The sequence below is a fragment of the Condylostylus longicornis genome, unplaced genomic scaffold (genome assembly GCF_029603195.1).
Source record: "Condylostylus longicornis isolate FDR11 unplaced genomic scaffold, ASM2960319v2 ptg000031l, whole genome shotgun sequence".
In the NCBI taxonomy this organism is placed as follows: Eukaryota; Metazoa; Arthropoda; class Insecta; order Diptera; family Dolichopodidae; genus Condylostylus; species Condylostylus longicornis.
This window is the reverse complement of record NW_026578000.1, coordinates 2374149-2389529: the sequence shown is the minus strand read 5'-3', so window position 1 is coordinate 2389529 and position 15381 is coordinate 2374149. Positions and strand designations below refer to the sequence as shown.

The 15381-nt window shown below is 31.8% G+C and overlaps 1 protein-coding gene across 17 annotated transcripts in view; it reads right to left on the bottom strand.

Annotated features, from left to right (window-relative positions):
* The window catches only part of LOC129608558 (muscle-specific protein 300 kDa), a 257736-nt gene that overhangs the window by 131452 nt on the left and 110903 nt on the right, over window positions 1-15381 (bottom strand). For all 17 annotated transcript variants that reach the window (XM_055520156.1, XM_055520158.1, XM_055520151.1 and 14 more), the window contains 5 exons: window positions 2921-14869; window positions 2369-2522; window positions 2123-2283; window positions 1092-2060; window positions 817-990 (listed from right to left, as the gene is read on the bottom strand). In XM_055520156.1, the coding sequence (XP_055376131.1) occupies window positions 817-990; window positions 1092-2060; window positions 2123-2283; window positions 2369-2522; window positions 2921-14869 (13407 nt within the window). The remainder of the gene's footprint in view (window positions 1-816; window positions 991-1091; window positions 2061-2122; window positions 2284-2368; window positions 2523-2920; window positions 14870-15381) is intronic.

Below are 15381 nucleotides of genomic sequence, written 5' to 3'. Positions count from 1 at the left end.
GAAAGTGATCATCACAGAATAACTTCTTTAAACGGGGTCATTAACAAATAAAAAAAAAGTACCTCAAAGCATGAGTAACTCACAGCAATTTATATGATCAGTAAAATTTTAATTCATAAATTTCATTATTAATTAAAATTAATAATAACATTTATAAAGTGCAAATTTACATTCTACAACATAAGTTATCAGAAAATTTAAAAAATAAGCTGTACTTGTGTTTAAATTGAGTTTTGGTTTAATCAAACATAACAAACATAAAAGAAAATACTTAAGAGAATTAATAAATAATTAAAAATTAATAGAAATAAAAGGAAGCTATCGAAAAAATCAAGTTAGAATTCAGAACAGAAAAAAAATTCTTTTTAAATTAAGTCATAGCTACATATTTTATTTTTTTTTGTTTTATATAAAACATTTAAATATTTTTAAATATTATTATGTGTATATCTATATAGTATGTATATCTTTATACATACATATACATATCATATACATACATATATTATATTACTAAAGTTTTTTTTGATACAAAAAAAAAGATTTACTTATAAAAAATATAAAAAAATAACAAAAGTTTTAGTTAAGTGAGCCCATAAATTGCACTCTTGTCTTTATAGAACATTCTCCTACAAATTAGAATCTGCATAAAATTTTGAATATAACAAAATAAAAGCACAAATAGAGAAAGAAAACCTTATATAATAAAACAGTAAGGATAAAGGCATGCATTTTAATAAAAATTTAATTATAAAATATAGGAAAATTTTTAAATACAAGTTAGAAAATATTGTTAACTTAGTAGCAGAAAATTACCTGATCAATTAAGTCTTCTAACTTAGCACGTACGACCAGTTCACGTTCAGGTATGGGTTGCATTGCTGTTTCTAATGGTGAACTTGGCCTACTTATTGAAGCAGTTGCTGCTTCACATGCTTGTACAGCTTGTGCTAAACGTGACTTCTCATTTTGTAATTTATTATGAAGATTCTAAAAAAATTGTGGTTACAAATATTTTTAATAACATAATTGTTTATTAATTACGTGTTATTAATACTATTAAAATATTAGATAAAAAACATTCTATGTACCTGAGCTAATTTTAATTGATTCTGTGCTGTTTCTAAATTCATAGCTGGTTTATCCAATTCATTTTGTATAATTGGTTCACATTCATTCAAATTTCTCATTATACTATCCAATGTGTCTTCATATTCTTGGAATTTAGCCAATGATTCTTGTAAACGATTCTTTATTTGTATTGATGTTTGCAGCAATGAATTATAACTGTCTTGTATATTTTTTAATTGCGTTTCAATTGTATCTCGAATACTTGGTGTTTTAGGAGAATAGCGATCAATTTGTCCTTGTCCTTTTGAATTTAAATCATCTAAATTCGATTGATAACGCTGTATTTCATCCAATAATTGTTCATGTTGATTAATTTGTTCTTGAGTTTGTTCACGATTCGATATAAATAATGAATTGTGAGCCATTAATTGGAATGAAATTTGTAACAACCATTTTTCAACATCTTGTAAACATTGATGGTATGCATTATAGTCATTAATTTCATTTTCAATTGATCGTATACGTGAATCACAATCATTATTTACTTTTTCCCATTTGACTTGTAAACGTCTTATTTCATCAACTTCGGTACCTAATTCATGTGCTTCTTTACCTAAATTAGATAATTCGGGGCCTTTTTGTGCGATTTCGTTCGACAAATTTTTGAAGCGCTCCAACAAGGTTTTCATTTCACTTAATTCACCCTTTGTATCAGCTGGTTCGGCAATAACTCTTTCGGTTTCAATTAGCCATTTTTCAATGCGATTTTTATTTGCATTAAGTTCATTATAACGATTTTGTATTTGTTTCAAATCAGTCAATTTTTGTTTAACTGCAATATTAAGTGCATCCCAATTTTCGCGACATTTTGTCATTAAATCACGTAATGAATCTTGTTTATTAAGGGGTGTTACATTTAATGCTTTTGTATATGCATCTTGTACCATATTAAGTAAATGTTGTCCTTCCGGTAAACGAGAACTTAACGACTATAAATAAAAGTTTAGAATTTAGTGTTTGAAAAAGTCAATTAATTTATCAAATAATTTACATTGATAGTCTCTACTTGATGAGATATAGCATGTAGATCACCTTCACCAGTACACTCGTCCAAAATATCATTGGCTCTTTTAATCCATTTATCCATTTCACTCTTATAGTTTAAGAATTCAGTATGATCAGATAAATTCTTTTCAATTTTAGATACCAGACCTTTTAAAATAGAAATTTCAAATTATTTTTGGATTAGTTTCGCTTTAAAAATAAGTTATTAAATTAAGAAAGTACTGAAACTTACTTTGAACTAATGTTAATAATTTTGTGTAATCAGCTTGAATTTGAACTGTTTGATCGCGAATTCTAGAACAAGCGCTATGTTCCATTAATGTTTCACAGGCGTCATTTAGATCTTCAACTGAATCTTTTTCAGCTTGTACTTCTTCAAGAATTTTCTAAAATTAATTAATCAATTTATTAGCATGAATTAAAAAATTAAATAAAATTTAAAAACAAGAAAAAAAAACGCTTTAAAACATGAGCAACACATTAACTAAAACCAAACGATCTAAAATAAAAATTTTTCTATATATACAAAAAAAAAACAAATGAGCACTACAGTTTCCAAATGTTATATGAGAAGGAGCTTTTGGAAATTATTTGCAAAAAAAAATTAACATTACCAGCATTTTGATAAAATTATTTTGAATGTAGACGAAAGACGAGCTTCTTTATGATTGGTTGTAATGTTTTATTTTAATGTTTATTTTGTAATTGTAAATCGCGATGAATTTTGTATTACTCTTATCTATTAAAAAAAAAGTTAATAATTACGTAATAATAAAAATCTTACCTTAGCCTTTTCTAAATCATCTGGGTTCTTATTGTCAGATTCGGTAGCTAGTTGTACTCGTTTGGTCATATCTAGTATCCATTGGTTTATTCTACTATATTTACTTAGGAAATTGTTCCATGCTGATAAGCATGTTTCCAAATTATTTTGAGCTTCACGTGACATAGCTTGTAAATGATCCCATTCCGATTTCAAATGTTTAATTTCTTGTCTTACAGTATCTTTCCCTTCATTTCCGCTGGTGTCAATTACAGTTTTGCTTAAGTTTTCACAATTTTGTAATAATTTTTCACCGTCGCTCATATTAGCGTCTATATCACGTAATTTATTTAATTTTTCGAGAAGACTATCTTTTTCACCATGTGAATCTGAACAAGTTTCAATTTCAATACGTACACGTCTTAACCAATCATTAATTTCATTATAAGCTTGTTTATACTTGTCATGATTATTAACTTGATTCTCTAAGTTTTCAATTTGTTTACCTACTAGTTCTTGAATACGATCAAAACGATTAAGGCCATCCGCAAAGTCACTACGATCTAGGCTTTTATCTTCATTTAAACGTTGATTTATTTTCTCAACAATGTCACTATGAGAATTGATATCACGTTGTATGCCACGATATTTTTCTAATGCAGCACGTTTTTCACTTAAGTCATTCAAAAAATCTGCACTATCTTTAACATTTGGTTCAACTTCTTCTAACCATTCAATAAGGATTTTATAAACTTTAGAGATTTCTTCCAATTGTGCAGCACGATTGGTTAATGCCAATTTAATGTCATTCATTTCACCTAATAACTTTTCGAAATCTTGTTTTAATAATTCACTATCTTCTTGTATTTTGGCAGCACCATTGATCTCTGTATTCATAATTACCTTTTCTTTAAGTTCTAACAAATAACGTAGTTTATTTTGCCCTTGTTCGAAACCTTGACGCAAATTCTTAACTGTGTTTAATTTGATTTGAATTTCATTAAGTGTACTGGGTATGACACGGCATTCTGCCAATTTTTCACGAGTTTTTTCAATCCATGCTTGGCATTCTTCATACAAAGAATGATGTTGTTGGTGTTCTTGGTAGTGCATTTCTAAACGACGCATTACTTCCTTTGCCATAGTGAGTAAAGCGTTATATTTTGTAGTCAATTGGGTTATAGCATTTGAAATTCTTGTATCAGCACAAGTTTCCAATAAAATTTGAGCTTTGACATTCAAGCGATCCAATTCCTTTTGCCAATCAAATAATGTTTGCAAATGGCCTTGGAATTCTTCTAATACGTTTTTCTTTTGGGTTAAACTATCTTGTAACTTATTGTACGATTGCACCAAAGCTTCTGTCTTATTAAGCCAGTCCAGTGCTTCATTATATTGATCTTGATAATCTGTCCACTTTACAATACCAACTTCTAAATATTCTTTAGCTTTCTTAAGAGCTTCTAGATAGTTATCAAATTCTTCTTGTAATAGGGCAACTTCTTCCTCAATAATTTCTTTATCTTCTGGTTCAGCAGTACGACAAGCGATTTCCCCTTGCTGTAAGGCGGCATCCAGTTTTTTGCGACCTTCTGGAACTTCACTTTCAAGTATTTTTAACTGATGAGTTTTACTTGCTAACGCTTCCTTGTCGCCGGTTGGTTCAGCACATTTACTTAGTCGTTCTTTAGAGTTACGCAGCCATACAGCAAATTCGTTACCAGCGTCAATAAGAGCTTGGTAATGCTCAACAGTATTCTTTTGCTTGTCGTATATTTCTTTAGCTTGTTTTGTTAAGTTTTCGTATTTGCTAGAAATTTCTGTTGCTGGTGCCCCTTGTTGTAAATCAGAAGCTTTAGAAGTAACTGATTGAATCATAGGTTCAAAAGAAACAATGTCTTGGACAATATTATTTGTTTGTCTCAAATTAGCTCTACGCTCGTTCAAGCCGGAGCTTAAACCAGGTTGGCCTTTAGCTTTAACAATTTTTTGTTCTTGAACTTCTTGTAGTTTAGCTTCACGATCTTGAATCCATTGCTGTAATTGATCGTAACTTGAAGAATAATCGGCCCATTGCAATAGTGCAGTCTCCAAATGAACTTTAGCAGTAGACAATTTTTTAACTAATCGGTCCCAATCAGTTTGAAGCTCTTTCATTTGAGTATTAACAATGTCCCGGCCGTCTGAATGCGTATTACGTAGTACCTTTTCGCCGTTATTAATAGTTAAATTAACCAGGTTTTGACCTTCTTCACGATTACGAATTAAATCTTGAATTTTGGCAAGGCGTCCTTGAAGTATTTCTTTGGAATTTGATGGTTCACTACTTTCTCGAATAATTTCTTTAGCATTTCCTATCCAAGCATGAGCAGTTTGCAAATTATTTTCAAACTCTTTGTGTTGATCTAAATTTGTTTCAACTTTTTTCAAAACGTCTTTTGCCATGTTTACTTGTACTTGATACATTGAGTTCAAAACTCTTAACTGATTGTTAACATAAGTATCCAAGTGTGACTTCAAAAGACCAGCAGCATTTTGATTAAATTTATCAATGTCACGTTTTCCAGTCTCCAAACGTTTACAAATATCTCGCATTTCATCAACTTGTTTTTGTTTTTCTGGAATATTTCTCACATTCAACTTGTGATTTTTAACCATGATTTCAATTTGTTTAAGCCATTCCATAAGGCGTTCGTATTCTTCCTTATAGTCACGCCATTGCAACATTGTAACTTCAAGTTGCTCTTTTTGTTGAATAATTTCTCTGAAAAGGTTTTCGAAGCTTTCGCGAAGTGATCGAATATCATTTCGGATAATTTCTTGACCCTGTGGACTTGTACTTGCCAAAACAACCTCACCGGTGTGAACCAAATGTTCAACTAAAAGCTCACCTTGAGCTTGTTTGTTTAATAAACCTTCAGTAGCTTGGACTGCTTGCTCAATAGCTAATTTATCACTCAAATTACTTTGTTTTAGAGACGGGAACTTTTCGCGAGCACGGCTAATCCAACTTACCAAATCATCATATGCTTCTTTGTATAATCTATGATCACGATATTGTTCTTCACGTTCAGCAAGTAATTTTTTTGTCCGATCAGCTAATTCATCAAAACGATCTAATAATTTTTGAGATTGGAAAGCAGCTTGGCTTTGTTGACCTCGCATTTCTCTAGCTTGTGCTCTTAATGTATCTACATCAATTTTTTCGACACGCACTTTTTCTTCGACACTTCTTATACGGTCTAGTTGAGATCTCTTTTCAGACATTGTAGTTTGGAATTCAGAAAGTTCTTTTAACATTTTTTCTAGCCAATCAATTGTTTTCTTAATACCTTGCACTTGATCCATGTAACCATCTAATTGACTTATTGAATCATCAAGGCTTAACTTAATATCGTTCATTTTCAAAACCAGATTTGACCAATTTTCTTGAAGTTTAGCTAATTGTTTGTTTATATGCTCGTGACCTGCTGGGGCTGTATTAGCTAAAACAGTTTGGGCCAACTCAACTAAAGCTTGAATTTTAAGGGTTCCGTCATCTTTTTGTAAAATTAAATCTTGAATTGTTGTAAGCTTCGCTTCTAAATCTTTTTCGTTGGATGTGTTCAAATCAGAACAGAAATCAAGTTTTTGTTTTATATTATCCATCCATTGAATGCAATCTTGGATTTGACCATCAAACTCTTGGTGACTAGCTACATATTGAGCCCACCTATTATTCAACTCTTTTACTTTATGTGATAATTGTTGATATTTGAGTACGATTTCGGAAACATTTCCTGTTCTTGTGCTTGAAGGACCCTTGTGCAAAGCTTGACCTTTTTCGGATACTGTATCAATTTCTAGTTCTTTAGCCCTAACTTCTCCTTGCAAGGCTTTTAGAGTTTCAAGTTGGGACTTCTTCTCTGACAAATTGGGTTTTAAGTCGATGGCATGTAGTTTATTATCTGTATCTCTAATCCAAGCCAAGCATTGATCCTTGAGACTTTCATATTCAGACCATTGTTGAAGTCGACTATTGATAGCATCAATAGCAGAAGTTATAGACGACAATAGACTCTCCCACTCTTGTTGAGTGTTATCAATTTGTGATTTAATGTTCATATGACCAGCTTCAACTGTTCCTGGAATAACTTTTTCACCAAGAGCACGTACTTGAGAAACTCGTGGGAGCTCATCGATCAGTGTTTTTTGAAGATTTTTCAATCTTTCCAAATTTGTGTGTAAAGATACTTGTTCTAAGTCTAAGTCACTCCACAAATCAACAGTATTATGTGTAGCTTCAATAAACTCTTGAGTATCTAAAACGGCTTTGCAATACATTTGATGATCGCTAACGATAGCTTCATATCTCTCGACATATTTTTGGGCACGACTCAATAGTTTATTAAATTGGTCGGTTAAGTTTTTAAGCTTTTGATCAACATAATCAGTTTTTTCGGGCAGATTATCAGCAATATCTTTTAAGTTAACCAGTTCTGGCTGATGGTTTTGCATGTCATTTAAAACATCTCTGTAGTTCTGTAATTTTGAACGTTTTTCATCTAAAGTTGTTTTTAACTCTATTTCAGAGGGTAATTGTTTTTCGATAGATTGCAACCATTTTTGTAAATTTTCAGCAATTTCATCAAAACCTGACCATTTAGACATTTTGTCCTGGATTGATCTGGAAGCACTTGTGATATAATCAAACAGTTGATCAAATGTTTGTTGAAGTTCCTCTAATTGATTGCGGATAGTTTCACGACCTTCTGGTGCGGTTGTTGGATAACATTTCTCACCACATTCTACGGTATTATTAAGAAGCAAGGCAGCTGATGGTTGCTGAGCTTGTAATTCTTGAATAGCAGCCTGCTTTTTAAGTAAATCTTCTCTTGATCCAATTGTACTTAGATCGCTGCAAACTTGATATTTTATTTGTGCAGTTGCAATCCAATCAGCACATTGCTTATATTTTTCATTGAATTGTTGATGATCTTGTACTGCTTGTTCACATTTTTTCAATATTTCTCTTGTAGTCGTCTGAATGGATTGAAATCTGGATGTGACTTGTTGTACATTAACAGTAATACGAGTCTCTCCACTACTTTGAATTAACTCGGAGGTTTCGTCTTTCATTTTATCAAATTCAGCTTCATTTTGACGTAAGACCTGCATTAAGTTCTGGAATTTTACAAACTGTTCCTGTTTTTCTTCTAAGGTTGATTTTGGACCATAGTTCTTTAAACTATTTTCAGCTTCGGTTAGCCAACTGATTAAACGATCCAAGTTTTGTTCATAATCATTCCACTGTTGTAAACGGTTTTCAAGACCGCTTTTTACGTCGGATAAAGCAACTGCGAATTTTTCGAAGTCAGCATTTAAATTAGCTAAATCGCGTGACATGGCTTCTCTTGATCGCGGTGGGAGAATATGAGCGTTGGTATTAATGTGTGCGGAAAGGTTCTGTAATTTGTTAGCACCTTCGGGTAACGAATCTTGAATTTCTTCGACCTTATTTAAACGAGCTTGAAGTGCAACTTTATTACCAGAGTAATCTGAATAACCTGTTAAACGATCCCATAAGTTCTTTTGATAGTCTTGTTGAGCTTTCTGTAAATCATTGAAGGTTTGATAAACATCAAGAGCTTCTTCTAATTGACTTAATAATTTATTGCAGTGTTCAACTGCGCTATCATATCGGTTATTTACATCATTCATATTTTTTTGTATTTCATTAGTATTGGCTGGGACGGTATTAGCATTTTCTATAAGTAAATTAGCTTTTTCGTTAAGAGCTTCTATAATACGTTTGTGTGAGTTAATATCTTGCATTGTACTCTTATATTTAAATATTTTGGAACGTATTTCTTGTGTTGAAGTCCAAGTACTTGAACATTCATTCTGAAGAGCTTTCTCAGTTGTATCAAGCCATTGCAAAATTTGCGTAAACATATCTTGGTAACTTGACAATTGCATAGTTTGAGCTTCTTGTCTTTTCTGTAAACTTTTAATACCTTCTTCCAAACGATCCCAACGATCACGAATATCACGAAGTTCTTGACGAATTTTTTCACGTCCTTGAGTTGATGTTTCAGGCAAAGCCCGTTCGCCTAAAGAATTCAAGTTAGCCAAAAGTCCTTCGGCTTGCTCTTTATCAGAAAGAAGAACTTGCAAAATATTTGCGGTTTGTTCATCACTAAGCGCTTTCCGCAAATTATTTTCAATTTGCCCAAGCCATAAATCAACTTCATTAAGTTTGTCTTTGTAATTTTGATGATCTTCAACAAGATTTTGCCAGTGGTTAACAACTTCTTTGCTTAACACTTGAAGCAGTTGGTAACGATTTGTTATTTGCGAAATTAATGTTTTAATACGATCAGCGCCACTGCTGTTAAGCAAATTATGAGCGCTATCTACAAATGCATCTATTTCTTTTTCTTTTTGCATTATTTCGTCACGCTGTTTTTTGTATTTTTCAAGTTGAGCGGTTTTTTCTTCAAGAGTTGACTGCAGTTGCTGTTCACGGAATACTGATTCAGCTGAACGGCACCATTTAGTTAACTCATCAAGTTGTTTTTCAAATTTATTCCATTGATTAAGTACATCTTTTTGTTTTCCTTCAATACCTTCCAAATCGTCAAAGTGACTCTTAATTGTAGTTTCAAGCTCCTCAATTTCCTTACTTAAAACTTCGTTACCTCTAGGTGAAGTTCCTTTTTTAACTTTTTCAAATTGTTCTTTTATTTCATTTATAATCTTCTGACCATTTGATTTATTTCCAGCTAATTGCTCTAATTTCTCCAATTTACGTTTTATGTCTGATTTTTCTCCGAAGGTATCATCACAATCTAAAAGTTGGGCTTTTTCACTTGATATCCAGGATTTGGCAGAAGTAAGCATGTTATTTAAATCACTATGTACTTGAACGCAATCTTCTAAATTACCAAGTAATTCTTGCGATTTCTTAACAATATTCTGGAATAATTGTTTAATAGATTGCAAGTACACATTCAATGATGTATCTTTAGTTTGATCAACTAATGATTGAGCTTTATCGCAAACATTGTCGACTAATACATTGTGGGTTATGATCTCTTGGTGCATCATTTTATGATTTTGCAACTGGGCTCGTTTTTCTTGTAAAGTTGTCTTTAATTCTGTATGAGATTGCATAGCTTTCTCAACATCTTTTAACCATTTTGTTAGTTGTTCCTGAGCCATCGTGAAATCTCCAAATTGTAATAAACAGTGATCAAGTTTTTGTCCAGCAGAATTCAAATCATCGGTATAATTATCCCATGCCGTACGCAAGTTTCGTAACTGTTGTCTTATAATTTCTCGACCATCTGGACTTGTGTGAGCATATAATTTTTCTCCACGGTCAACTAACGCTTCAAAGGCGGTTGAATCACTTACACGTTTATCTGACATTTCACGTATTTTATTTTGTCGTTGTTGCAATAAATCTAAATCACCAGCTATTTCATTATTTTTAGCTAATTCCTCAACATTAGCTTGCAATTCTTTACAAAATGTTTCATATTCCGTGTTAAATGCTTTATGGTCCTTAGCATAAACCTCATAGCGATTAATTGCTTCCTTACATGAATTTCTGAGAGTTTGGTAACGCGTATTAATTCTAGATAGCTTCAAATTTAGATCAGTTTCACCTTCAATTTCACGGCCTTGCTCCATTAGATTATTAATAGCCGGAGCGCGATCAGCAATCTCTTTATTCATATCTTGAAGAACTTTTAAATGTGCGACTTTGGCATCAGCTGTGTTTTTAAGACTTTGATCTTTCACAACGCTTTCTATATTTCGCATCCACATATCAATACCATCAATAACTGTTTCAAATTCGTCCCATTTACTACAAAGCTGCCTTAATTTTACTAATGAATCTTCACATAATGCCATAAAATCATCCCACGATTTCTTCGGCTCTTGAAAACTTTTCAGTAAAGCAGGATGCCCATTTTTATGAGTTTGCTCCAATACAATTTTTAATTGTTTTTGGCAAGTATCAAATATAGAATCACCTTCTGGTTTTTGTTGTATTAAATTCTCTACAATCATTAATTTTTCCTCTGCCCCTTCCTTTTCAAATGTCGTTTCATCAAGAATATCTATAGCTTCAGATTTCAATGTATGCAACCAATCTTGAGCTTTTTCCAAAATTTGATCATATGTTTCATGATTCATTACTTGATTTTGAACAGTGCCAATGCGTTCTGTGACACGTTTCCCCAAAATCTCATATTCTTGGATAGAATCAGCAGCTTTCTGCTCACTTTCGTCGTCATCGAGATTTGAGGCTTTTTCTTGTAACTGTTTAAGAGCATTCTTATGTAAATTGATTTCTTGTTGCTGTATTTTGTAATTTTGTAAAGCTTGTTTTTTAGCAGCCAATGTTGGATATAATTCTGATGATTCTGGAATTTTAGCCTTAGATTCACTTAACCAATGTGAGACTTGAGTATAACTTTCTTCAACAGAGGTTTTTTGTATAAGAACAGCCTCAGTTTGTTGTAGTAATGCATTGCCTTCATCGCGTAAATAATCAAATTCTTCACGAAGTTTTCTTAATTCAGCACGAATTTTTTCACGATTTTCAGGAGTAACCATTGGATATAAGGCTTCCCCGATATCAACCGCTTCATTAAGAAGCATTTGTCCATTATCGAATGTCTTAATAAAGTCTTTAATTGTTTTCAATTGCTGGGCTGTAGCTTGAGATGAACCAGGTGATCCCATACGTGATAGTTCAATAAATTCAACTTTTGTATCAGCTAACCAATCTGAACAGTCTTTAACAGCTTTATTAAAGTTTTCACTAGCCTTTTGAGCATTTTCAACACGATCCATATAATTGGCTAAAGTTTTAGCACATGCTTGATATCTTTGTAATAAATGATTAACGAATTGGCCGATTCTTGCTTCAGGATTCTTTTCAATCAATTGTTTGGAGCATTTTTCGAGTTGATCAACCTTTGGTTTGTGATCACTAATATTCTTACCTAAAAGTGCTAATTCTTGTAATTTTTGTGGAATATGAGCGATATTGATTTGATTGCTGGTTTCTTGTTTGATTTTTCCTTCGAGATCTCTTAACCATTGAGAAATTTCTTCATTAATTGTTTCATATTGATTCCAAAGGTCAACATTTTCCTCTAAAATGCGTTTAATTTTCTTGCAATTTTCCTTTAAATTGTCCATTTCCTTGTTAATATTTTCGACTTCTGCTTTTAAAGGCTGTATAACTTGAGGAGTTTCAACCTTTTCAAGCAAATTCAGTGAGTTCACAATTTCAACGCGCTTGGCTTCACAATCAGCAATCGACTTTTCTGCTTCTTGTAGAGCAGATCGTTTGACATCTAAATTATATTTGTCACTAGAAGACTCTGGTTCACACCAAGTAACTTTTTCTTTTTGAATTGCTAATTGACGCTTCAATGCTGCAACTTTATCAGTATGATATTTACGAAGAAATTGTAATAAGGAACCTTCTACTTTGTTAGCAAATTGATCTACAACTTCAAAGCGCTTTTCAACATTAATCATTTCTTTTGGTATTAATGATTCAGAGAATGTTGGGTATAAAGATTTCATTTCATCAACTCGAATTCGTAAATTTTCGATATCATTTCCAACATTTTCCAGTTGTTCTTTAATAGCGCGACAGTTTTGAAGTCTTTCCATTATCTTATTATTATCACCGGACATATCATCACATTTAATAAGAACTTCACGAATTTTATTTACATTTTCGCCAGCATTTTTGATTTTTTGTCTTAAAGTTTGTTCCTGTTCATTGAAAGTGGCAGCAATGTTTTCTAAGCGTTGAGCATTTTGCTCCACTTCCCTGAATTGGTCTTGAAGTAAACTACTCAATTGACTTAATGCAGGTATTTCAGCTCCATTATTTATCTGAATTAGTTCTTTGGATTTTTGTAAAATATTGTCTTTAAGTGTAGAATATGACGGTAATTCTGACCTATATTTATTTAGTCGCATTGGACCAAATTCTATTTCTATTGTATTATCAGCTGCATCACATAAAGATTGATTTGTTTCGGAAAGCCATGGGATTAGTTCACTCTTGGCATCATCTATTTGGCTCCAAATAATTGCTTCCGTTTCATATTGATGTACATTTTTGGAAGTTTTATCATGAATATCTTGCCATCTTTTTTTGGCTGCTTCAAGACTGGATGTTATTTCGTTGGGAGTAATTTCATTAATTGAATCGAATAATTTTGCAATATGATTTGCTTTACGATCCAATTCATCTAAGTTTGCCTTAGATTTACGGACTTGTTCCATCGATTTTTTCGTCAATTCGGTTGCCTTCTGAAGTTCCATTTCGTCTCTAGGTTGAGCTGGAATTTTAGAATACAAATCTTCAGTTTTTTGAATTTCCTTATCAAATTTATCTTTCACGTCAGCATACTCTTTCAAAGCTTGACTAATCAACTGGTAATTTTGAATGCGATCGTTAACATCCAATTGCAAAGTTTCATAATTTTTATCAATAATTAAAAGAGCTTCTTGTATTGCTGGCATACTAGCAATATCTTCACGCATTAAAAGTGAACCTTCATCATGAATTTTAGCTTTTAAATCACCTTGTCTTTGGACAGAATCATTTAAGAGAATTAAATCAGCAATTAATTTATCTATGTTTTCGATATTGGGTTTTTGACTTAATATGTTTTTAAAGTGGTCAGAATTAACTTTCAATTCTCTCTGGAATTGTTCTTCCAAAGTTTGGAATTTATTCTTGCGTTCATTCATTTGTGCCAACTGTGATTTCTGATTTTGAGATTTAATTTTTAGATTATCTAGTTTGTTTTCTAAATCGTTGACAATAAGCGTTGCACTAAGAGGTTTTCTCGTTAAAGAATCTTTCAATTGTACAGCTGGATTGTCATCAATTTGCCTAGCCTGGTTTTTCCAATATACTAAAGATTTAGCAACATCATCAATTTCATTGATAATTATTTCAAGTTCTTGTGGGCTTGGTTTTTCCAATTGAAGTTTTAAGTGATTTAAATGATTCTCAGTTTCATTTTTCCAACCTAATAATTCAGTCCATTTCTCTAGGGCTGCTTTCTTTTGTTGCATATCTGTTTCTAAATCTTGATAATTTGTTACGAGCGTTGTATATGAGTCATTTAAGATTGCTGCTTCTTCTGGTCCAGCACTTAGACTTAATTGTTTTACTTCATCGTAAATTGCATTAAAATATGGTTTTTTATCTGAATGTTCTTGTAACAATGCATGTATAACATGTAAAGCTGGTTCAACACGTTCTGGATTGATTTCATCAACTTGTGCGATATTGCCACGTAAATGATCCATCCAGTTTGAGAAATTGGCCAATTTGGCATTAAAATCTTGCCTTGCAATTATTGAATCTGAAACTTGATTAATTTTTCCTCTTGTTGCTTCAGACAATTGCGATAATTTTGCTTTCATTGCATTAACGCGATCTTTGACTGCTACTGCACCTTCCGGAGCTAAATTTAAACCAATTTGATCCGACATTTGACCAAGCGACACTAATTTTGCTTGTTGTTGTGATATTTCATTATTAAATGATTTCAATTTAACTAATTCCTTTTCTAATTTGTCTACATGCGGAGTATTTAATAGAGATAATAATTGTTTATTAATTTCTCTTTCGCCATTATTAACCCAATCTTCCAACTTAGCAGCCTCATTATCGAATGATTGCCATATTGATACTAATCTTTCTAGTTTCATTGTTTGTTGTTTTGCATTTTCAGATACTGCCATCCAACGGGAATGTAACGCATCTAATTCATCAGGTGCATTAGTTTTACATAACATTTGATGGGATAATGCGGAAATGTCTTGGAGTCTGTCTAATTGCTCCTGACATTGCATTTCAAATTGTTTTGCTGTTTGTTTTAATTGTAAAGCTTCTTGTAGGGTAGTTGGTTTAGGGTAGGATGTATTAACCTATAACCGAAAAAAGGGACAAACAATAAATAAATATATATATAATATATATACTCGTATTTATGTAGTATATAAAAATGCATTGAAAAGCATCTAAGAATTCTTAAATTTTTTTTAAACCTGAAAATTTTTACATTCAGAAATCAATTGTGTTTTTAATTTTTACAATATAATGATTTTGCAAATTTGTATAGTTTATAATCGAGCAGACACTCATTTCAAAAACATAACCCTAAGGTAAATACATTGTATAATTGTCCATTAAGCACTTGATCACTTGAAGATTTCAAATTTAATCACATCAATCAATGTATCTAATCGCTTTTTAATCAAATAACAAAACAAAAAATAATAAGTAACTCTGATTTTTGTTGTAATCTTATCGACTAAACTAAAAAATTAATTTGAAAAAAAAAAGACTACAAATTATCAAACAAGCATAATTCTTCATGTATTTAAATGGCACTTATTTTGTAACTACCGATTAATATAGATAACTTGTTAAGGACTAT